General features: G+C 45.2%; 1 protein-coding gene across 3 annotated transcripts in view; it reads left to right on the top strand.

Annotated features, from left to right (window-relative positions):
* Nucleotides 1–25,000, top strand: part of LOC118212447 (LIM/homeobox protein LMX-1.2-like) — a 68,564-nt gene that overhangs the window by 33,910 nt on the left and 9,654 nt on the right. For all 3 annotated transcript variants that reach the window (XM_035390313.1, XM_035390314.1, XM_035390311.1), the window contains one exon: nucleotides 24,598–24,830. In XM_035390313.1, coding sequence (XP_035246204.1) covers nucleotides 24,598–24,830 — 233 coding nt within the window. The remainder of the gene's footprint in view (nucleotides 1–24,597; nucleotides 24,831–25,000) is intronic.

The following is a 25,000-nucleotide window of genomic DNA, read 5'->3' as shown; positions in this document are numbered from 1 at the left end:
GGATATTACTTCAGACTTTTTTAGATGGATACAACTGGGCAGTAGCCTAGTTTTTCCGATTTACTTGAGCTTAAAGAAATGGACCACGTAACATATTTTCAGCTCGTACTATGCAAAATGTCGAATTTTATAAAATTACAGATTTATAAGATTTATATTTTATAAGATTTACTATTTATATTTCCATCAGAATACCGTTCAAATAGAATCTCTCGCAGAATCGTTTTTCTTGCTGATTTAGGCTATAGCCCCAGCTATTAAGAGACAGGTTAAATGTAAAACATTCGTATTCTTGTTTTAACGACAAAACATGTCTTCACATGAGGTTGCATATTCACAGACGTATGTGCATGCTTGTGTGTGATAATAGAACACATACTATCACAAATAAGCTTTGCAGTAGGCTATTTAAATTACGTTCCGTACGTATAAAAAAAATGTCACATTGCGGCTCACAATAACTTGCCTGTTTGTTAATTCCTGCTCACTTTGGGGTGATAATATTCTCACTCAGCGCATTTTGAAATACATATTCTATTAAATGACTCTTTGGGAATTTATCGCAAACAAATACGCAAACAACGTTATTAATTCTACTTTCCGTTTTAGCCCCAAAATATTTAGCGATTAATACCTCAGAAGGTGGTGTGTTTCTCACACATTGCCGCATCACGCGCATTAACATTTGGTATGGAATATTTAAATAAATCATTGAGGCAACTTGGTCTAAACGCATATCCGACTCTTCGCGTGCACATGCATATTTTTGAAGTTGGTAGCGGGTGGTTAATGTGACAGCGTACACACCCCAAAGCGACTAGTGTTTCCTCCTTTTTATGAGCTCTCGGTGTGCAAATATCATGGGAGTTTCACGGTGCTTGCACCAGCGAAGTTTGTGTTCATTGCGTAAAGCTGAAGTGTGGTCTGGTGTCTGTGGTTTTGAGCGCAGTTATTAACACAGTCGTTTATAGTCCACTGAGGGCTGTTAGAAAAACAAGGAGTGCTTTTGGATTATGCTAGGACATTTTTTTAATGGTTAAAAAAGGAAACTGACTGCCAGTTACAAATGCATCTTACTGAATGACACCTAGGGTTTTTTCACAAATCTAATGTCAGTGGCTAACCTGCCGTCATAATTTAACATGAGTGTACGTAGCCCAATCACAGCCCCACAGTGGTTAGTGCGTAACTGCTTCTTGGCTCCAGGATCCCAGAATCAACTCTAATAGAGTGTTTTATCTGAGTAAATTTTATTTCTCTTTGACTCAAACAATCTCTGTTGGAGTTCAATTCATTTTGATATTGATAATAATATTAATATTGAACTCTATTTTACTGCATATGCTCATTTTATCTAGCCTATATACTCCATTGAGTAAATCTCTCTGAGAGAAACACTCATGCACGTTTCTATTGCAATTACTCATTTTCATTTGAGGTTCTGTTCTAACAAGAATAAATATCCGTTTTTGTCTCGAAGAAAGTCAAAGAAATTCTGGGAAAGGTCTCTGAGGGCCACATTAAGTGAATGTCACACCAGAGATCATCAGGAGGCTAGTTTATAAGTGCCGTAAATCCAGCTAAGTGCTTTGCCTGGGTTTAGGTTGTGTCTGTTAGCATCACCCTGGGTACCTTTTGACCCTGTGGGCCACACAGGGCTGCTACACAGACGGGCGTAGACTCAGCCGAGAAGCAGGAGATCAGGTGGGGAGAGCAGGGGCACTAATGCTAGAGCAGCCCAGAGCTAATCAAACCAGGCCAGAAATAAATACCTCAGAACTGAGAGAGAAGACGAGAGATGGAGGGAGTGAGCGAGAGAGAGAGAGAGAGAGAGCCTAAGCCTAAGCTGTCATTATTGGAGGAGGCTGTCTCTTGGTCCGTTTGTAAACTGCCACGCGTTCACAGCAGCGTTTTCCTTGTGTTGTTGTTTTTTTTTATTGCACAGTTCTGACGTACTTGGTCGATTAACGCGAGGTTGACACGCGCCTCTGGCTCTTATCAGGTCTGCGGACTTTGTAGGGCTGCTGTTGCTGCTGGCTGTTTGTTGTTGTTTTTTTATTCCTCCTTAAGTGAAGATTGTAAGAGAAATGGGGGGTGTCTGTGGAGGTGGAGCTGAGACTCTGGGCTGTGGGGGGGGAGGGGGGGGGCGAGAGGCGAGGCGGATCATAGCGCCCGGAGCACCGGGTACGCGGGTACCCTTGGAGAGCCACCGGCCGCACGCAAGGCCGATTAGCTGGTGACAGGACCCAGCCAGGGGCCCTTCTCCCCGCCTCTCCTCCATCAATCAACCGAGGAAACAATCTGAGCATCTAATTAGCCTCTCACTGCTGCCGCAGTCCTCTGGCCTGGCTGGCCCTCGGTTTAATGCCCACACACTGCGCCCGTTTCCACATTCTCCTTCCTCATTCTCATCTTCCTCTGCATTCCTCACTTCCTGTCTGTCTCCTGGCATCCTCACCCATGAAATAGTGTAAAAAGTGAATAATAATAATAATAATAATAATAAACACATTAATTCATTGGTCAAAAATAGTCTCCTAATTAGCAAGAGACTGACTTTAAGAGGCATTGGACAATGTGGGGTCTGGGTGACTTCTGATAGACTTGGGGGGGCCACAGATTAACCAGTAAAAATGCCCCAAAGCCTGTCAGAGTGTTTCGTGAAAGAATCACCTGCTTATTGACAGAATGCACACACATGTACAGATACACAAAAATACATACACAGTGTGCTTTGCCTCACACGAGGAATTCTTCAGAAAAGCTCACGTGAATGTTACTCATGCCTCCCCATGAAATCTTTTTGTGCGCAGACTTGGCTCGCCTGTGCCATGTGTTTCCAATGCGACTGCACGCACAGGCACTTACACAGAGACATCTGTAAAGAGTGCAGCCTTTTTTTAGCTCTGCTACTGTGGCGGCGCAGGCTCTGAGGGGGCATGTTGGCTCTGGGCTCCAGTCTGAAGTCAGTGCTTCTGGCGCACGACCAGATGCCTGAAATGCACCCTGTTTGATAACCAGCATGCTTCTGCTAAACCTGAAGTGGAGATGGTCTTTTATTCATTGATATTACATGGCACTCATTTAGAAGACACACTCTTAGTTAGAAGACACACATAAGACTGTATTATTTGTATTATTATTATTATTATTATTATTATTTGTTCTTCTCCTTTGTGGTGGTGTTGTTAAAGCATATTATAGTAAAGGTGGGACTGAGTTGATGGGGGACAAATGAGCAAAAAAGTTAACAGTTGCAGTCATATTTCAGAATGTTATTTAAATTGTGTTCATTTTTGCAGTTTCATATTAATGGAAAATGTGTTTAGTAAAATTAGAATAGAAATAGAAAATATTATAAATTTAATGTATTATTATTAGTATTCATAATGGTACTATGGTAACTGTGTGTGGTGTATATGATGCTATTGTGTTATATAATAGCACTTTGGATTTGTATTTTCCTATTGACAACTTCTGACTCTATACTTAAGTCCCTTAAACCTTGTTACAATGTAGGCCTACCCAACTAATGTGAAAGTCGCCCAGGAGAGTATCTGCCAAATGTACATTAATATGTTGATTTTTAGCAGATGCTCTTTTCCACAGTGGCAATACTTTATATATATACGCTATGCTTTTACACAGCTAGTTATACCTTTATTTTCCATGGCAAGCCCCATAACTGATACACTAAACTGCATTCCCTGTCATTAAATGAATGGATGTACGTTTCAGGGAAAGGTAAATGTGCCACCGTCTGTTATGGTTCACTTGCATTGCTACATTTCATTTGTATTTATTAGCCATAAGTGTGATTTTACCTGTACATAACCGTCTCGCACTGAAGATGCCGTTTTAGCATTGGACTTGTAGTCCTGAAACGCATTTCTCCATTTACGGGACGTTTCTTCTTTCTGCTGTTGGGTAGGCTGGGGAGAGGAATACCAAGAGGTAGTCATCCTGAGAGAAATTGGTAGTTTAGACCAAAATACTTCTGTTTTCATTAACAAATCACAAATCATATTTCATTTATTATAAGCCAGTCCGATTTGCTGTAGGCCTAATATTTTAAATGCGTTAAAAATAAGGTTTCTCTATCGACACGCGCGCACTTTCCATGAAAATGATTGGTTTTCTAAAAGAAAGCAAAGGCGTCATCTTTATGTCTGTAGAAAAAATAATGATGATATTTTCCAAAGACCTGATCGTATAGCCCACTGCGGGTCAGATTTCTCACGGTCTTAATTAGATAAGGGGAAGGTATAATGAAATCAAATTCATTATCAGAAATCAAGAGGCACTTTCGGAAACAAGGTTAGTCTTCGCCTCGTCCATCACGCCTTAACTAACCAATTTACGGTCCAGCGTTTGCATGCTCCATTATTGCACTGTCATAGCCACTTACCACTAAAGTCGTTGAGCCAGGCGCCGTGTGCGGCTGCTTTTATCGTTTGCGCTGCTGCGGCGTCCTCTTTCCAGGCAGGATGAATTACTTTATTGGTAACATCATTACCGAGTACAGACTGACAGTGCAAAGGACCACCGGGTAAAGGTGGCAGATAATCCAATGTAATTGAAATACACCGTAGGCTAGGCTAGGCTATTACAAGGGGCTTTCGGAAATAAAATACTTTTAAAGGAATGTTCAGTTTTCAGAGACATGAAAAAGGTATCTGCATTCCAGAGCAAAGTGGTTAAAAAAATCTCATTTAGGACGGTGAAATTTATTTCCTAAACGTTTGTTTTTGTTATTTCTCCAACTGCTATGCTTATGCAGTTTAAACGTGCAGGTTGAAATAGTCGCTAGCTTTTCAGGAAGAAACCCAAGCCCCCTACCCACAAAAACACACAAAAAAACAAACAAACAAGTGAACACATTTCTGACCTGGCAGGTCACGGTATGTATTTTCGAGTATCAAAGAAAGTGTTTTACACTCTTTTCGCTTTCTTCCTGCGGTTGTGTGGGCCGCGCGAATTCAATTGCACACGCGTGCCGCCTCCCCAACTGCAGCTGCTTGTGGAAAGCGGCTATTGTTCCAAACGTACGAAGCCGACCAGGGCCCCAACCGAACTGCGGGTGTTAAGAAACACGGGCTGTGCCACGTAACGTTTGGAATATGGTCCATTAAATCTTGCAGTATTTTCTTTATGGTGTATAGAACTATAGAATCTAAATATAAATATTTAAATATAGTTTCAAAACTATTGGGGGGGGGGGGGGGGGGGGGGGGGGGTCTGGGGGGTGGCTACAGCCCTAAAACGTTCCAGTTATTGAAAGAGAAAAAATAAAAAGAGGAAAAAATCAAACTGCACTTTTACCAATGTGGAATTTATTTCACAAAAGATCAGAGTTACCCATTTTTAACAGTTTAGCCTTGAGAATGGGAGGAACGGACTTATAGAATGAGAACAGAATGATAATTACACCGTCAGTCAAAAGCTGCTGCTAATCTCCTGGTGTGACGAAGGCCAGCTTTGAAGTTTGTGGCGCTTGTCTTTCACTTCGTCTTGAACATTAAATTGGTGTCGTTAGAATGGCCAAAACGCTGTTGCCCTGAGTGACGGATGTATTGGGGTAAGTTTGTGATTTGGCTGTTTTGGTTTCTGTAGAATGGCCTTGACTGCGTAGCTCCAGTGACTGTTATGTTGCAGAAAGGCCTTGTGTTCGCGCGTTCTGTTCCACACTCGCCAGAGAGGAGGAGAGAGGAGCGTGTGTGACAGACAGGGACGGGGGCGGGACATCACTCATGAGCTCACTCACAGTTAATTGAGCTGAAGTAATGGGCTTTCTCCACGCTGAGCGGAGGTGATGACAGGGCTGTGTGTGTGTGTCTGTGTGTGTGCGTGTGTCTGTGTGTCTGCGTGTGTGTGTGTCTGCGTGTATCTGTGTGTGTGTGTGTGTGTGTGTCTGCGTGTGTGTGTTTGTGTGTGTGTGTGTGTGTGTCTGCGTGTGTCTGTGTGTGTGTGTGTGTGTGTGTGTCTGCGTGTGTGTGTTTGTGTGTGTGTGTGTGTCTGCCTGCGTGTGTCTGTGTGTGTATGTGTCTGTGTGTGTGTGTTTGGGGTGGGGGGGGGGGGGTGTTCATGCTAAAGGACAGCCTAGGGCTATGGGCAGAATTTGAAAGCGGACATGAGGCCAGTGACACCAGTCCAGGAAGCAGACACCACCATGACAAGCACCTGCTAGTCATGCGGAGAGGAGGGGGGGTTTCTCCTCCGGCCTTGGCATTAGGCCACAGTTGGAGACCCCCCAGGGGAGGGTGGGTCACTTCAGGACGTGTGCGCCTCAACACACCCCCACCCCCCCCTTGACACTTCACTTCCATGGGGGGTCAATTATCTGCCCCCACTCACGTGCACACACACACACCTGCACACAAACCCTCACGCTTCCACCCACACACGCATATATCAATCACACACATACACGCGCGCACATACACATTTACAACCATATTCAAACAGTGAAGCTGATGGTTATTTCCTCAGTGATTCGCACAGCTTCACATTGTCTGTTTCAGACAGAGTGAGATTTACTGCAGCATCGTACTGTAGACTAAGTAACCAGGCTCAAGCCCATAACCAGAGCAGATTTGAACCCTGACCCTGTGTGTGCAACACTGACCCTCTCTGTGTTTGCTACTGTACTGTCCCCACTGCTGTCCCTTATGCAAAATTCACATGAAATTTGCCTTTTCACATGTGAATTTAACGAAAAACGAATGTCACGTGTGAACTGGGCATTTTTATGTGTAATTGGCTTTGTTCACATGTGAATTAAAATTTGCACATGCGGAAACAAAACGTGGTGTGAAATCACATTACACATTTTCACGTGACTGACTTTTTCAAATGTGAACTAGTATTTTCACATGTGAAAACAAAACATGTGACTTGAAATAGCACAGGTTACCTTTTACCGCTCATTTAAAGTGGGAGTATTTTTTATCGTTCCCATGTGTGCTCTTCACATGTTGGGTGTTCACGTGTTTTTTGAACACATGTTTTTTCCATAAGGGGTCACAAATGTAAGCTAATTAGCACACAGAGTAAATGTGAGAGAACTATCAGGAATATGTAAAAGTCATGCTGACCTCTTTTGACCCTGGAAGAGACCAGGCAAATGCTCCTTTAAACTTTAGCACATAAGCATAACCACAAATATATCATATCATAACCTGCCTCCAGCAGTATTCCATGTGTGTGTATGTGTGTGTAGGTGCGTGCGCGTGTGTGTGTGTGTGAGTGTGAGTTTGTTTTTATTGCGTTTGTGTTTGTATTTCTGTGTGTCTCAATGTGCGTGTGCATTGTTGTATGTGCAGATGTTCATTTGTTTGTCCTTGGGTTTGTGTACGTATGTGTGTGTCTGTGTGTGTTTGTGTTTCTGTGTGCGTGTGCGTGTGTGTGTGTGTGTGTGTGTGTGTGTGTGTCTGTGTGTGTATGTGTGTGTGTGTGTGCATGTGTGTGTGTGTATGTGTGTGTGTGTGTGTGTATGTGTGTGTGTATGTGTGTGTGTGTGTATGTGTGTGTGTGTGCATGTGTGCGCTTGTGTGTCTCTAAGGCTGAAAGCGAGCTCTCCTCTCGCTCCCATTCGTCACCCTGCTGAATAAAAGCTGCGTGTGCATTATCCAAACAGCTGCTGAGGGGGAGAGAGATGAGGACAGGGTCCAGAGTGGACAATGAGCAGGGCTCGCACTTTAAAGGCCCGTAAAACTGACTGATGAATGGAGACATCCTTTTTGTTTTGTGTTTTTTTTTTTTTTACTCTATTTTTCGCTGAATGGACTGACGACAGGAGCCCTTTTCAGGAGGAGCGCTCACCTCATTATGGAGCAGGAGAGCGCAGAAGTGCGCGTGTGACGCTGCGAGCGTTTGCGCGCTGTGCAGAGAGAGCGTAGATTTATGGCCGCGCTTTTGTCGATGGTCTGGGGACCCGGGAGCGCACTTGCACTGTACAAATGGGGCTCTGCCACTGCCGGTTTCAGCCAGCGGACCCACCGCAGTGCCATTTAAACTACCAGCTGCACCCTTACACAATGGAGATACACCGGCATGTAAAATTATACACAATACATTTGAATATATGGCGGTAACAAAAGATATATTTTCAGTACATTCTGATATATTGTAGTTTTTGGTTAGTGGCTCTACAGAGGGAGAGAGGGAGATGGAATAAGAGGTGTCAGTCATTGTTTTCTTGTTGCTGCTGCTTTTGGTCGCATACAGAGAATAATATCAGTTGACGAACGGGTCTTCAGATGAAGCGCCAGAGACAGGTGAATAGAACCGGACCCGCGGCAAGAAAAGGGCACAGCTGCTAACAGGCAGGTGCCACGGGGGTTTCGCTGGAGCAGCGGAGCAAAGCTCTGTGTTTCTGATTGGACCTTAATCATGAGAAGGTTTGAAAACGGTCCAATAAGACAGAGGCCTGGCCTGGACTGAAGTGCGAATAGCCCCCTCGTATCGGCGTAATAATGACCCTTCTCCTGAATGAGCTGATCCACAGCATGGCAGACGTACGGACCAGCTCCACCCCCTGTGAGAGAGCCCTATTCAGTGACTGTAAGTGGGGGAGGAGGGGTGACTCTGTAAAAGAAGGGAGCCCTTGGGGTTGCACACGTGCTTCCTGCTGAGGGGAAACGGGGTCCCCGTCTCATTGATAGGACTGGTTTTTTGGGGTACGGCGAGTGGGACTAAGGGGTCAGGTGGCTGGGTTTTGTTCCCTCAGACAGCGGAGTTTTTGGGGTGTCGTCTCTCGAGCTCCCCTCTGTCTGTCCCATGCATTCCAGCACAGCCCCCACCTCCCCAGGGTTGACCCCCCACCCTGTCCCTCTGCTGGTTTCTATGGTGATATCCAACCCCCCCAGCTCCTTCATACTGAAAGCCATATTTGTTTTGCTTGTGTGACTTTGTCAAACACACACACAAAAAAGGTTTTCAATTTGCATAACACCTGCTACTCTGTGCTTGGTTTCTTCTGAAGGCCACTGCCACATCATTTCAATTGAAAAAAAAAATGTATCAAATATTATATAGAATTTATATAATATATGTTTGAGCCACTCAAAGTCAAACTGCCATTATGAGGCTAAGAAAGACACTTCATTCCTTTAGCAGATACTCTGAGGAGAATCGTCTCTTTCTACACCTCCTTTGAAAAACATCCATATCCGTTGTATTTTCTTAGGGTGCGATATGTTTAAGGTACTGATTTGAGGGATTAGAATTTTCAAGTGCATATGAAAGTTGCAGTTTTTTAAATGCACATTTCTAATATACTTAAGCTGGCTAGATGTAGAGGCAGTCTTCTGAGGTGAATTTGACCCGGGCACCAGTTTCACACCCCTGATGTCGTATGAAGTACTGTGGGATTTTTAACAGTGGGTCAGGACTTTGGTTCAGTCCCCATGGACAGGGCAGTGGTGACAAATAATTGGGGTCCAACAGACCCAACTCGTGTGCGTTTTTGGCCAAACAGGTTGCGCACGAAGCCCAGACCATTCCGGAGCGCACGCAGCACCCTTTGCATGAAGAACTTTAGCGTCCCCCTTCAGGTTCGGATTACCCAGGGTTCAGCACGATGGAACAGAGAACTCATTCATTCCACACAGAACAATTCTGCTAAGATTGCTCATTTGGATGGACTCCTCTTAATAACTGCGTACAGATCCATTTTTAATTGTGAACTCAGTTGCGTGTTTTTTGTCGGGTTTGAGTCTCGATGTATGGTTTAAACGCATGGCTCGAGAAACACCAGCTGCATAATTAATTTTTCTATGGGGGCAGTAAAGATTGAATTGAATGGAAGTGATGTCATGTGGAGGTAGCAGTGATGCAGTGTTAGCGCAGGGTGGAATAGCCCTGTATTAGGCGAGGTGTGTGTGAATGAGAGTTGCTTGTGTCTGTGGGGACCCTCGGTGAATTGTAGCCTTGTGAGTGGAAGACAGCATGAAAGGAAATATCTGAATCCCCCCCCCCCACATTACCACAACCCTGCTACTGGAGCTCCAGTCCACTCATCATGATGACTGGAGAACCTCTCCCCCCCCCCCCAAGTCACTCATCACATCTCGCTCTACTGCACCACTGCCATGGAAACAAGCTGTTGCCACCAAGCAATCTCTGATTACATCACTTTTTTTTATTTAGCTGCTTTTCTAAGGTTAAGTTTTGTCTGGGAAATGTCTGTTGTTCAGGTAGGGTCAGGACTGTGGGAGTGACAGTATGTTTCATTTTGAATTAAGATGGATCAGAAAAGGTGTATTTCAGTATGAGAGCCAGGTGGGACACAGACCCCAGTGAAGGATGATTTTGAGATTTCCCCTGCCGCTTGTAAGTGAAAGAAAGAAGCGGAGGCAGAACTCTCAAAGGTAATGGCTCAGACTGGCAGTGACCTCACCTCATGATTTATAAGTAAACATATTTCAGAATTAAATAATACTGAGTGCTGAACCATTAATGCCCTAACCCACCCTCTTCCATGGCCTGCCCTGTTAACACCATGCCACTTTAATGCCCCACTCTTTTTAATGCCACACTGACGTTTACATCCAAGCCCTGGATTTACATCATATTTACCCCCACATAGCCTGGCCTCCAGAGCCAAGCTGGTGCCAACCCGTAAATGTGTGTATGTGTGTGTGTTTGTGTGTGCGTGCATGTGCGTGAGCGCTTGTGTGTGCATGCATGTTCATGACTGAGTGTGTGTGTGTGTGTGTGTGTGTGTCTGTGTGTGTGCCTTTTTGAGCTTTACCATGCCAGCTGTGTTAACAGACATAGTGTTACACTAATCAGGCCGATGAAGACCAGAGGGGACCTGGGTAATAAGAACAGGGCTAAGAGGCTAAGAGAGAGGGAGAGAGAGGGAGAGAGATAATGAAATGAAGGAACACAAACAGAAGTTGGCCTCTCTGCTGGACAGTGGCCTGCTGATCATGGCTTTGGGCTTGTTTAAGCCTCGACGCTGAATAAACACGCCCCTTCACACACACCCCCCCCCCCCCCGGCCCACACACCTTTTCGCAGTAATCTCCGGATTATACCCGCTAATTAAAACTTCAGACAAACAGCCCCCTTTTCACTGCAATATGCTAAACACGCCAAGAACAAGCTTTGGAGTTGGGGTCGGGTGGGTCGGGGCAGGGAATTCTGAAGACCCCCTCTAACTAACACACACACACACACACACACACACACACACTTATCCTATTAATCCTGGAGCCTTTTCAGTGAGAGTAAACTCCTCAAGATGGAGGGGATTTAGGAGTTGGGGGGTGAGAGTATTTGTGTGTTTATGTGCGGGGGGGGGCATTGCACAAAGCCGTGGTATTTTTCATTAGTGAACAGCTGGGTGTGGAGAGGCTGTGGAGAGGCTCTCCCACCTGATCCCGCCTCTTTTTTTTGCACGTGCGGGGGGGGGGGGGGGGGTGGGGACCCCGCCTCCAAACACACCTTATTGCTGTTAGTTTTTCTTCTTAAGTTTCCGCACTGGGCCATCGGCAGGTCAAAAGCAATTAGAGACCCCCCCATCCCTGTTTGCAATAATCCTACTCCTCCTTAATCACCTGACCCTAGTGCTGATTTCTGTCTTTTGTGTCCTCACTCTCTTTATTTATATTCTCTCTCTCTTTTCATGGCTTGCTTTACATCAGTGGCACTGGTCGTGTACTGGCGTTCTCAGGAAAGTTTCATTCTAGAATTTAGGCTGCGAGATTCAGCCGGTCAAAGTTGGATAGAATAATTGCCATTAGTTTGCAACTCAATCCATTCTGCTCATAAGTGCTTTGATTTTGTGTTTGTGTGCCAGAAATAGGAAACCACACTTCCACGGTCCAGGCTTTTGTTCTCTCGCACTGTGGAAATAGCTTGGCTGTCACTCGGGTAGACATGGGCAGGGGTTCATTAAAAAGCAAGAATTATTATGTTTTTCTTCACAAACACAGGCCTATGTCAAATCAAGATTCGTCCTAAACTCTGTCTTACAAGTAAACGGGTGTGTTACACTTTTTAATTCTTGCCTTTAATTGTTGGTCAAAGAAAAGGAAAATGTAGATCCCAGCCAGGCTGTGGTGAGTTCTGCAATCACTAAGACTAGCTGGCTCAATGAAGAAAAAGTATAAGGCTTGTTTTGATTAATGTAAAGTTCAGGTTATCATATATTTTTATTGAATACAGGCCATTAACTGTTTAATTCAGCCTGACATTTTGCCAGAGGACAGACAGATGTGTGTTGGAGATTCTGTGACCGGTGTAAATTCACCATTCTGGGCTCCTGGGCCCAGTCATGTGATCATCAGGAGTCACAGGGGCATCGCAAAAAGACAGCTAGGAAGATGCCAAGGGCCCTGACTGTCAGGGGCCCTCAAAACTATTAGAACATCGGATTTTCTATAGCGGTGGGGCCCAATTTGAGATCTTCTCATGGGGCCCAGAATCACCGGTGGTGCCCCCGAGGAGGGATGCTCAGGCCTCGTCACACTGTGGAAGCTCCCTCTAAGATGGCTGCCGGCTGGCTCATCCGGTGGAGTGTCACGCGGGCTGCCTGCGCAGGCTTCCTGGGAATGCAGCCCCTCTGCTGCAGCGACTGCGCAGCTCAGCCGGCGGGTGGCGGAGTGAAAGGAAGCGGCAGCCTGCTCGCGCGACTCGGCTCCTGAACGGGTGGAGGACTACGAACTGGGCGTTCCGTACACTTTATGGATGTAAAGTCAGAGTTAAGCATGAATGCATAAACAAGCAAAGAGGCCTTTCCTGGACGGGGAGGCTGACCACAGACGGCCCCCTGACATCTGATAGCCATTAGTCTGCTTGTGGCCCATCACCAATCTTTTTCAGAGGGAACAATAGCCGGAGAGCCCCTCCCCAAACCCACTAAAGCCCTTAATATGGGGAGCCTGGTACACCTCACTTTAAATTGACTTGGAAGGGATGGGGGCAAGAGCCAGGGCAGAGTTATTAAAAAGCATAAAAACCGTGCCGAGGAATTTACAGTCTGGGGGCCGAGAGGGAGGCATCCTCCTCCAGCCTGCAGTACTGGCAGCTCTCTCTCTCTCTGTCTCTGTCTCTCTCTCTCTCTCTCTCTCTCTCTGTCTCTCTCTCTCTCTCTCTGTCTCTGTCTCTCTCTCTCTCTCTCTCTCTCTCTCTCTCTCTCTCTCTGGTTCTCATGTTGTACAGATGTCAGGTCTCCTGCAGGGCAGGTGGAGGGGTGGCTCATACACGCGGTGTACAGTTACAGTAGTGAGGAGGGACCCTGCAGCTCATTTACACACACACACAGAAACATGCCCTTCCTCAGGCCGCGGTCCTCAGACACAGCGGCTGGAGTTAAACTGAGGCCTGCTGAGATTTGGAAAGGCAGACGGGCACAGTGGGGAGGGGGTGGGGAGGGGGGGGCATTTTGGAGGATTTAAATCAAGTTTCCCCACGGGCTCACGTCCCAAACTTTAATCCAGTACAACCGTTAGCTTTACTGTGCTTTTATGAGAAAGACGAAGGCACAGGGTACTTTAACTACCATATAAAGGCCGTAATAACAATCAGGTGCATGTTTCTAGCGATAGTTCAGTCTTTTCTTGCTGTTGTGAGGTAATATGTTTTTAGCTTTTCTGCGTAGTTTAAGGTGAGTTGAACTTACTGGCCTACTGAAGTGTTACGGACTCATTCACTGCCCTTCTGTACTATTGTACAAGCTAGCCTCACTTGTCCAGCTTGTAACCCTACAGTGCTGTAAGCCTGCCCAGAACCTGTCCAGTTTGCCACTCTGATGTGTGGTAAATCTGCCCAGTTTCCAGCCTGGTGCTTTTCTAATAAACCAGCGCTCATTTATTTCTGATGAATCATGCTCTTGTGTAGGTGGGGCTCCAATTGGAAGCTACGACTGATAATATACAATTCTCTATTGGTTCATCAGTACATACCCCAACACAGGCTAATCTTGTTAGAACCAATCAAGTTGCAGAATCCAGTCTCATTTTAAGTAACTTCCTTTTTCTGATGCTCTATGAACAGTGTCTGAGGCTAGAAGAAGTTTAAAGAAGGACGGCTAAATTGAATCTTGGTCGAGGAAAGGAAAGACGTATGAGTAAAGACTTTAGTTATTTAATATCTTCAAACTCAGTAAAAGGAGATTAAGGGGGATTAGATTGAGGATTTTAAATTAATGAAAGGGGTTGACAAAGTGAACTACAGTAGGTTTCTCAGAATGAGTTCGGTCAGTAAAACAATGGCGCATAGATGAAAATTTAATTGAATATCAGGAAATATTTCTTTACTGAGAGTCAATATGTGGAACAGCTTGCCAGGTCTCATAGCAGTGGCAGAGACCCTGTGGGTGTTCAAGGCTTGATGGAGTGCTGGGTACTCTCTAGTCTGTAGTTACATGGTGTGCGTAGATGTACTGAATGGCCTGTCCATTATGTATTTTTATACTGTTATGAGACTGCTCCAGAACAGAGTGGCCTTAGACTAGGAACCTTACCCAGTGAGTAATGACGAGGCCAGTGTTCCCTACTGACTGTAACCCCCCCCACACAACCCCCCCCCCCCCCCCGCCCGACTAATGATATGGCAAACAATGTCAATAAGAACATGGCGCTGCTTTTTTGTTAGAAAGCCTTTATTAGCTTCAGATGCCCATCAATCTTTTTGACATTGTGAAAGAACCCTGCCCCTAATGAGCATTTTTTATGTAACTCCCAAGCAAACATGCACTCTGATGCTTCTTGCTCTATGGCCAATGAGGTGGCACCCCCTGGGGCACCCTGGAGTGTGGCTTCTTCATGCCCAACCCCCCCACCCCCCCACCCCCCTCTCTCATCTCTTGGGGAGAGTATTGCCATGTGTGCTGAAGTATCATACTGGTATTATAGCTTGTGTAGCTGTCAGAACGCACCGTCTCTCGAACCTGCCTGGTGTGTATTTGGACCTTTGTGGTTAAACCCCTCCCCAAGACCTCATTTCATATGGCTCTTACTGTGTGGAGAAAGCATGAAGCTGATAGTTACTTTCCAGGTGAACGGTCTGTCTTTACATATATATATTTTTGTGTGTTTGTAGGCTGTGTTTATTTCATGATTTATTTTCGGAGCAGGGGCTGATTAGCGCTAATTGGGCGCGTTAGCATTTGATGGGCGTCGCGGTGGTCTCCCCTTAGTCACCCCCGCATTCCGATCTGGCGGAGAGCTGGCGGGAGAACCGCAGGAGGAACCTCGTTAACGGTGCGTCTGATTTACAGCCGTCCCCAATCCGGTCCCAGTCTGCTCCCAGTCTGCTCCCAGTCCGGTCCCAGTCCGGTCCCAGTCCGCTCCAAGACCGACCCCATTCCGGTCCCAGTCCGCTCCCAGTCCGACCCGTGCTCCGCGACGCTCGAGGAGCACGTCTGCGCCTATGGCAGACCCCTTCCATTCGGTCTGGCCTCAGCAGCGGACCGGGGGGCCTTCTTCAGCTAGAGCCAGTCCAGATCTCACAGCTCATATATTTCACCAGCCTTTCCCCCCTCAGGCTGTTGTTAGTGTATATGATGTGTAGTTATACAGAAATGAAAGAGTTGTTTGAACAAAGGAGGCAGAGATTTTTCTCTTCTTTTATGGTGACAAAAGATTTTTTTTTTCTGAAACCTTGTGTTTGCAGGTTAGATTTTTGCAGAGCGCATGTACTTGTAGTTTCACTACACCTTATTGGTTGTTTGTGTTCTCTGTCTCTGTCACTCAGCAAATGAGAAAAGTGGGCCTGTCCTTTGGTGGCAGAAACAAACACATTTGACAGTTTCCTAACACTGTGAGTCCACTCCTCTTTCAGGGGCTTGGGGGGGTGGGTGTTTGCTAGGCAGGAGGGGCTCAGGCCTCTGTAGTGCTGCATACTCTGACAGGATTTCCACATCCAGGGCAGGAGCTGGGGCTCTGAGCGCCCAAGCAAGGTGCACCAGCTCGGCATTGCAACCCCTTAAACAAGCATGCATTGGGCCAAAGTAGACAGACGGTTTTATGGTTGGAGACAGTCATCATCAGCCAGCCCTGGCACAAAATTAGGCACATCACAGTTGGCCAACAAACAGTAGCCAGCGATGGCATGCAGTTCGGGGCTGGGCAGGTAGCCAGAGGGTTACTGGGAACCGAAATTGATTCAGTACTGTTTAGCGAAGTTGATTGATGTTGGAGAATGGTAAAGATATATATGAGCCTTATGCGTTAGTCCGGACACGGGGATAACAATTAGCAAATTAAAAAATGTATTGGTGTGAGCGCATGACTATGCATGCGTAGCTGCAGCAGTCGCTTCTGGTGACGTTCGGCACGCAGACAAGCCAGTGACATTAGAATGCCAGAAAACGCTGTCCTCTCGTGACAGCAGTACTGTGAACAATTGTGTCACTGTGGCAACAGTGGTAGCCTATGGAATGCATGCTATAAGAAAAGTGTTTCGTGCCTGCCATTGTTTTCGTGAACAAGGCTCTTAGTCTGAATTGCTTCGGCGCAATATCCAGCTGTTTGAATTTATGACGCATTGTCACCCTAGTAATTATGACAGCCTCACATTTAATTCATAAAATTGACCATGGGCAACATACATGTGCCCATGGTCACCCTCAGTTCAGATCGTCGTGTGAGGGTTATTTAATGCCGCTCTCTTCCACATATGGATAAAACGAAGATTGTGCGCCAAGATTGTTATGATCGAGCGCTTTCCTCCGGGACGTTAGCAACGTGCGAATTTTCCAGTAATGTGTTACACTTCTACCTGCTGGGAGCTTAATTAAAAAACAAAGAGTCTCAATATAGAGACCATTACTATGCAAATTCGGCGAGAACCCGGCGACGATTAGCGGCTTTAAGGGGCGAGTTCACTTTGCTCCGGGGACCGTAGCGAGGGCGAATCTTATTAGACTTCATTAGTAGCAACAATTACAACCCAAGCCGTAATAAAACCGTTTCGCCTCGTGCATTATTAAGCAACGAGTCCTTTCCTTCACGTCGTTTATTACAATATTATCATTTTTTGTCGCAAAATCAAAGTGGCGCTGAGATTGAATGTTTGCCCTGGCTTTCTCTGGTGTTCTACTGTAAACGATGCAAAACACCGCGGTTGCGCGCATAGATAACCCCGGTCCCGTGATGTCACACGGAAGAAGGGGCTATTTGAAGATTTAATGATCACGCTTTGAAATGGAAGCACACATGTTCAGCTCATGCATGTATGTGGGGTAATGGTTGGGGGGGGAAATACCTCCCTTTTCCTTTATCTACAGCCTGTAACAGTAGTGCTGGGAGTCTGCTACAGCATCAAAGAAGTATTTTTCTTTTAAGTTGAAAATGGCTGAAAATGATAATTGCAAGAAATGCAGCCACTCACTGCCTCAGAGAGACATCTGGGCATCAAATGTTTTTGCTGAGATCGGGGAGCGGGCGAGCGAGCCCACTTTTTCTCCTGGGCTTGTGGGCTAACTGCGGCTACTGTGCGTTGCCCCCGCTTCTCCTTTTTAAACTACGGGGGTCCGCGTCGAGGCAGGACAGGCATGTGACTCACATGGTGCACAGACACAGGAACAAACCTGCTAATAGTAACAATCCATCAGTAATGATCAATCAGTCCGGCCTCTCTCAGTTCACTTCTATTCAATGTGCTCTGTTTGGGTGAAATGCATTTGCCAAAGCATTATGTGAAAGTAGTTCTGGAGAGAGAAAAAAGCATGAACATTATACATTTTGCAAACATTTCAATTGTAGTAGTGGCAACAGTAAGAATATAATATGTAAATGTATTTAGTTTCCCATCAGTTGGAATCCAGATCATTGACTGAGCTGGACCCATGCCCCAGTTGTTAAGGAGACAGAGTATAAATGGAAGATAAGAATGGATCATTTTAATAAATGTAACTATAATAATCACATTGAATTGAATAGCTTTATTTTTCCCACAGGGAATTTTAGGATGATTTAATTGAATGGATTAAAGCCAATGATAGTATATGTTCCTTCACTGTTTATTGTGTGTGTATATTTGTTGAGTCAGTACAGACACAGGGAGGGTGTGGTCAGTATCAAGGTCCTAGTGCTGAGTACCCCTGGGCCCATACACGGGGCCTTACCCACAAACCCCTGCACACAGGTGTGTGAGGAGACAAGCATAATCCCTAAACACAGGTAATGGAGGCTATAGGCATGTGGATCCTTGATGAAAACACACACAGGCAGAGCATTAACGGGCATGAATGAGTGCAGTGCACATAATGCAGTGTTAAATTTGACTGGTGTGACTGTCCTTGTAATTGACAGGTTTTATTTATTTATTTTCCCCACAAGACCCACCTCTTACTACACTAGCAAGCAGTGAGTCCTGACCAGGGTGGGGTCAAATCCATTTAATTTAAATTGGAATTAGTTTCCTGAGTCAGTACCCACAGTCTGAGTACTGGTCTGACACAGAGGCGCTGGGGGTCAGGCGGAGCGCTGTCACCATAGCGACCCGCTACCTCTCGCTCGTTCACCCCGCCCACCTGCCCATCCAAAGCATGATGGGAAGGTTCAGAGCAGGAGGGAGATGAAAGTCTCCTGTCGCCCGTTTCAATCACCTGCAGGATGTGCCTTTACAGTGTGCAGGAGAAGAAAATAACAGACAGTGGATGATCATAAGGAGTTCCAGATGCAGCCCCTGTTTCTCCTGCGCCAGAGACGCACGTTCAGGCCATCCACCGAAGCCTGTTAGTCTCCTGCGCGAGTCACAGGAAGTGCACCATGGGGGGGGGGGGGGGGGTTGGGGTAGCTGAGAACCCCAGCTCTGACCCCCGATGCGTGTTTGTAATTACAGTCGACCTGCTTTTCCAGGTGCTGCTGCTGCTACTGTACTGTAAATCATTAGTATAGAGTCTGCTGCTCTCATAGTAGATGGGTCATAGTAGATACTTCACTTACTTTTTCTTGCTAATGCCACAATTTTCAAACACATCCCCTACCAGTCTGTGCCTCCTTCCCTTATACTTTTAAGATTTATGGGAGTTTGCTTCTTTTTTATTTTTTATTTTTTGTCAGTGAGAGGACTGGTTCATGTTTTCAAGCAAACAACATTTCAAACTTACAGCATTTTGCCTGCTTTGATACCTTTTATTGTAGTTTTGACTGAGCTGCCAGGTTTCATCTGAGCCAAGTTCTGTTTTACAGTGGCTAGTAATTAATTAGTGAAAATTGTTAGTGCAATTAAATCTCCTCTCAGGCCTGAATTGCTGAATCCCAGCCCTGTATGTGGTGCTTCTGTAAAGTGCAGGAGGTGAGTGTAAACACTCCCCATACTGTGGAACCTAAAAGGGAATTCTTACTGGGCTGGAGCTGAAGAGGTTTTAAAGTGGGATTAGGTTCTCCATCAGTCCAGTTCTGGGGACTGTGCCATTCTGGGGTGCTTGTCCTTTCCCTCCCCTCCCCAAACACATGTATTCGCTCGTGTACACAGACACACATGCACACACACACACACACACACACACACACACACACACACTCACACACGCACACACACACACGCACACATCATCCTCCCTCTCTTGTTTTATTGTAATTATCTGTGGGAGATGGAGTGACTGTCCTTCAAAGACACAAGGTGGGGTTAAATCACAAGGCCAGTTCCCCGTGTGAAATTCCTGCTTGTTCCTCTGCTGCCAGCAGAGTCTCTCAGCACATCCAAAGCTTCGCAGAGCTGCCACTTTCTCTGTAGAGGGCATGAGCAGCACCCATAGCGGGGGCATCGCACACGGCCTGACCTGTGGTACACCGGCGACAGTGGGAGGGTGGGGCATGGGGAGGTTTTGGGAGGGGTCCTCCATTGAGTGGAAAGTCTGGATTAGACTTTTTTGGGTGGTGGTAGGTGGGGGGAGGGGTACACAATGACAGACAGGAAGTCTCTTCAAGGAACAAACGGGTATCGCAGCTATGGAAAAATGCAAGGTGGCAGAGAAGGGAAAAGAGAAGTAAAGGCTTACGAAGATTAGCAGCTTTAAGGGACAAAAATAAATAAAACTGAGTTTGAAAGGGTGTTGTTCTTCATTAAAAAGAGCGTTTTCACGTGAGCGAAGATGGAGGAGGTTTAAGCTGGACGGAGCCGTTCAGGTGTTTGTGGGAACTGAGGCAGCTCTAAGCTGCAGTAAATGGCCACTTCCTCTTCCTGTCTTCTCCTGTCCCTGGCGTGTCTGTCACTAGATAAACATTTCACTTGGTGATCTGGATGAGTGAGCCAGTAATGACAGATTAATTGTCCTGGCGATGTCTGCATCCTGGCTCTGTCTTTCCCAGAATGCAACTGTCCGATGCTTTAAAAAGGCGAGGAGGACATGTTTGCAGAAGCAATGTTGGACCTGTTCAATGCATACAATAGAAGATTTTCTGAGAATTAAGTCATGGAATTTATCCTCATCATTGTCATCATCTTGGATGTGACTAAATGTCTATTATTACAGAAAGAACAATGCCACTGTAAAATCATGTGTTTTCTGTCAGATTCATACACGATGCCAATGAATTGGAGAAGTTATCTTTGTGCTCGCTGTGGTAATGTACTTCAGTATTCACCTCTACAGCATCAGCTTCCTTCAGCAGTGTATTACAGTGCAAAGGTGCTGGTCCTGGCCCAGTTTTAGAGATCATTGTCCACTGCTCTAGCTATGTAGTGCACTAGATTCAGGAATGACCTGCACTCAGCATTTTTACTTACGGTGAGGCTGAAAGTTTCGAACATTTTGGCATATTGCGCCCATCACTAAAATGGTGTTGTATGTTAATGGTCGTCTTACATACCTAACTCTAGAATCACCACAGGGGAGGGGAAGTTAGAAAGGAAGTACTAATCAGAACCTCTTTTTTCACATAGACTACTACCATTAACTATTTAGCTGAAATGGTAAACAAAAATTCATTTTCCCAAAAGGGTTGAAATGACAGTGTAATCAATTTACAGTGTATTCATATATTTAATATGTTGAAACATGTCTGATACAATTTAGGCAGATGACATCGACATCATGATGCCATGGTATTATCAATCTGCATATATGTTTGCTGTCTTTTACAATATGATATATACAGTTATAAACAATGTAAACCGTTTATCATTCAAATTATCACAATATTAGCAAGAATGTAAAAAACCAAACAGGGTTTAGAACATATCAAATAGCCATTACAGAAATATGGAAATATGAACGAAATAATTTTAAAGCGGGAAGTACTTTTTACATTTTCCATTCTGACCCCCCGAGGACTTCTTCATGGAGCCCTGTTTGGGGACCCCTGGACTAGATTATAACTGAAGGGAAACAGTCTGGTTCTGATATTAGTGTAGGGGTGACCTGAATGCTGTGCTCAGATAATGCATTGAAGTAGATATTTTCACAAACTTCAGAAGAGATTTTTTTTTTCTCGTAATGATAATAATAATATTTATTGCTCAAAGTGTAACATAATTTTTAAAATAATTGCTTAATGAAAAGAACTTTGAATATTAAATCATGTTTAAAAAAAAGACACTTTTTAATCCAGGTTAGTGTTGCTTGTGAAATATAGATGAAGAAGAAATGATCTGTTATTATACTTCCTGATTAATGACACCTTCTCGTGGACAGTGAAATTACAGTTGGCAGTGTCAATGTACTTCAGGCTCAGTGACTTGGAGAAATACTGGCATTTTCACTTTTACACAAATTCCATTTTAAGCCACTTAAGGGTTTTGTCCGAATACTGCCACATACAAATCATTTTATTAATTTTAATTGAACAGATAGCCAACGCGTAGATGGCTCTTTGCACAGCCGATCGTGAATATAGACATTTTAATTTATTGATGTTCTCTTTTGCTTTCGTGGTCGATTTAAATTGTACTTATTAGCCTATTAACGGCAGTGATTGTAGCCTCTTACGATGTCATTCAGGAGCTATAGAATATTTACATCCCTGTTCACTCGTAATTGTTGCCCAAGACGGAGAGATTCAGAGCGGAAAGGTGGTATTTCTGCTACCAATCAGATTAGTTTCGGTTTGGTCTCGGCTAGGTTTTCAGATCAGTGAGATCGAGCAGAACATTTAGTCAAACACACCTTTGAATGCGATGTTTGCACCGTCTGCAGCTGGAAAACGACCGGGCGAGGGAAACACTGATTTCTCCCTGCTTAGTTGAAAAGAAACAACAAAAACGTGCCATGAACCCCTTTTCTGTGACGCATGCAGCTGTTGTATTCGGATGAATATCGTCCATGCTTGTTATCAGTTTTCAATCGAACTGCCACGATAGAATTACCATGACAAAAGCAAAGCCTCATTGGGTGTTTTGCCCCATCTGAACTCATATATTTATGCTATTCATCACTGTCGCGTGGCTCTGATACAGCGGAAGTGCGGGAACGCGCTGGCTGTCCTCGCCTGGATCGTGTTGGGAAATAGATGTTATCAACAGATAGACGGCCAGCTGGGAGCTGTTGGCTACCGCAGACCAGTGCAAACAGGGAACTAGTAGATCCAGGTCCAGAATCTTATGGGGTGGGATGACGTGTGTGTTTGCAGATTTGGTGGACGACCAGACAGACCTCTTTTTTTTCCTATAAGCAAATGCCGTTCTGTGCACAGAAAAGAAAAAAAAAAAGAATGAATGATCTCTGCCAACTTCCACATTTTGATGCCAGCCTAGCTGAGATGACCCTGCCCTTGACCATGACTGTGCCTCTTATCCCTGACTAGCCCAGTGAGGGCATGGGGATGAGAAGTACCAAAAAGTGTGGGCTATTAAGGCATGGGGAAAACAGACTAAAGCATCGTAGAAGCCTGGAAGGGAAAAGCAGGAAGCGCTAACTCATGTTAGCTCACCCAGCAGGACGCCTGTGAAAATGTAGCTAATTTTTTTTACAACCTTTCCCTCCAGAGTTCAGACAGAGAAGCTTGTAGGCAGCTTCCCCATCCCTGCATGTGAGAGGGAAACCTGTCCCTAGCCAAACTTATAAAACCTCATACCATTATTTCAAAGAAAGACAGTTTAGGGTCCATAACACTTTCTTCATCTGTTTCTGATTAGTTTCCCCCTTTCCTGAAGTTATCAGTTCAGTTGGCAAAAACATTACATACATTTGGGAGCAATATATTGCCTTAAAACTTTCATGAATTCATGTATTCTGCTTCATGCTTTCCATTTCATTCTCTTGCATTATGACACACAACTTGCATTGCGGAATGAGCCAGGCAGCCTTGAAAGGTTTTCATGAAGTTTTAATTGCCCTTTTGGGGCAAAATCTTGGTAAAACCAGGTAGTAATCTTCACATTTACAAAGATAACTGACATTCTTTAAATTAATTTTAAAAAACTGACATAAAAGATGATCGAACATTCCGCAACTTCTTGAGGCTCTTGCTAAATTCGTATTCTACACTGTGTTATATGAGGATTATTGTGTCAGTATACAAGGATCTGTTTCAACTCTATTTACTACAAAAACAAAAAAGAAAAGTGTGATTTGTGGGGTGGAATGGAAAGTTGAAGTGTTGACGGTGGTTAGGTGCGCCTTCGCTCACCCAGAACGCTCTCTGGTTGCGATGCAAATCGAGTGTTTCAAATCACCCAACGGTGTCTCGGAAAGAACCATGACGGCGCTCTGGTCTTCCCGGCACGCTGGTTGCTCACAATCCATCTTTAGTGGAGCACCATGGGGTTTTACAGATGACCGGTTGTTAAAAGGCTGTGGATCGGTGGCTGTCTGCGGGACCAGCCCACAGCCTCAGTCCTGAAAAGTGCTCCACTATCAGAATGCGCTTTGATCGGGAGGCTCGAGGGGGGCGGACTCTGTCCCGCCCACAGCGCTGTCACACCCAGACTCAAATAGCCAATCACAGTGACTGTAGTATACAGCATAATCACTTGCCGAATGAACCGGAGTGACTGTTTATCATTTGACAGGCCGGTGTAGCAGGACTTGGGCCTTCCCAGAGTTCCGTCACGCACAGACACAGACGGCCAATTGCAAAGGTGGTAGTGCAACATGAGGACTGGAGAACTGTACTTTATCAGAAGTGGAGTGGCTGGAGTGTCCTTTGGGTGATTAGGAAAAACAATTCCAGTTCTGACAGTAGTTCAGTGGCCCAGTTGCACCACCTCAAGGCTTAAATACTCTGGAAAGCTTGTGCTGTAACCCAGGAAATGTACCTTTTTTTCTTTTTAAAACGGATTACTCAGAAATGTACTTTTTCCATTATCTTGCTAGCTAGACGTCAGCACTTACAGAAGATACTCTTTACATTTTTTCAACATTCTTATATGGAATTAAGAATTCTGTATATCTACTGGAGCAATTTGAGTTTAATTCCCATACTATTTAGCCAACTACTGAACTTCAACTGCTTCAGGTTCCATCCCTTGAGGTTATGACTCAGAGGTTACAAGCCCAGTTCCCTAACCACTTTACTACACTACTGCCCCACGTCTTGTACGTAACCACCCTGCAAAGCGAGACGGGCAACCCCATACAACCCCTGTGTACTTCACATTTCTTCAGAAATTAATAGAGTCTGACCACCTTCAAATGCTCTTTTTCTCCCCTCACTTACGTTGTCTCCCTCTCTCCCCCTCCCCCCCCACCCCCACCAGGCTGTTCGCCACCAAGTGCAGCGGCTGCATGGAGACGATCGCGGCGACGGAGCTGGTGATGCGGGCGCTGGGGTGCGTGTACCACCTGGGCTGCTTCTGCTGCTGCGTGTGCGAGCGGCAGCTGAGGAAGGGCGACGAGTTCGTGCTGAAGGAGGGCCAGCTGCTCTGCAAGGGCGACTACGAGAAGGAGAAGGACCTGCTCAGCTCCGTCAGCCCCGAGAACTCCGACTCCGGTGAGCTCCTGAAGAGCGCCCAACACAGCACATCCAGTACTACTACTAATTATAATAATAATGATAATAACAATAATAATAATAATAAGTATTATTATTATTATCATCATCATCGTAATAGTAATGACGTTTATTTGTGTAACACCTTATTTTGCAGTTCAATGTGCCTT

This window comes from Anguilla anguilla, chromosome 14, assembly GCF_013347855.1.
Source record: "Anguilla anguilla isolate fAngAng1 chromosome 14, fAngAng1.pri, whole genome shotgun sequence".
In the NCBI taxonomy this organism is placed as follows: domain Eukaryota; kingdom Metazoa; phylum Chordata; class Actinopteri; order Anguilliformes; family Anguillidae; genus Anguilla; species Anguilla anguilla.
This window is presented reverse-complemented; position numbering and strand designations above follow the sequence as displayed.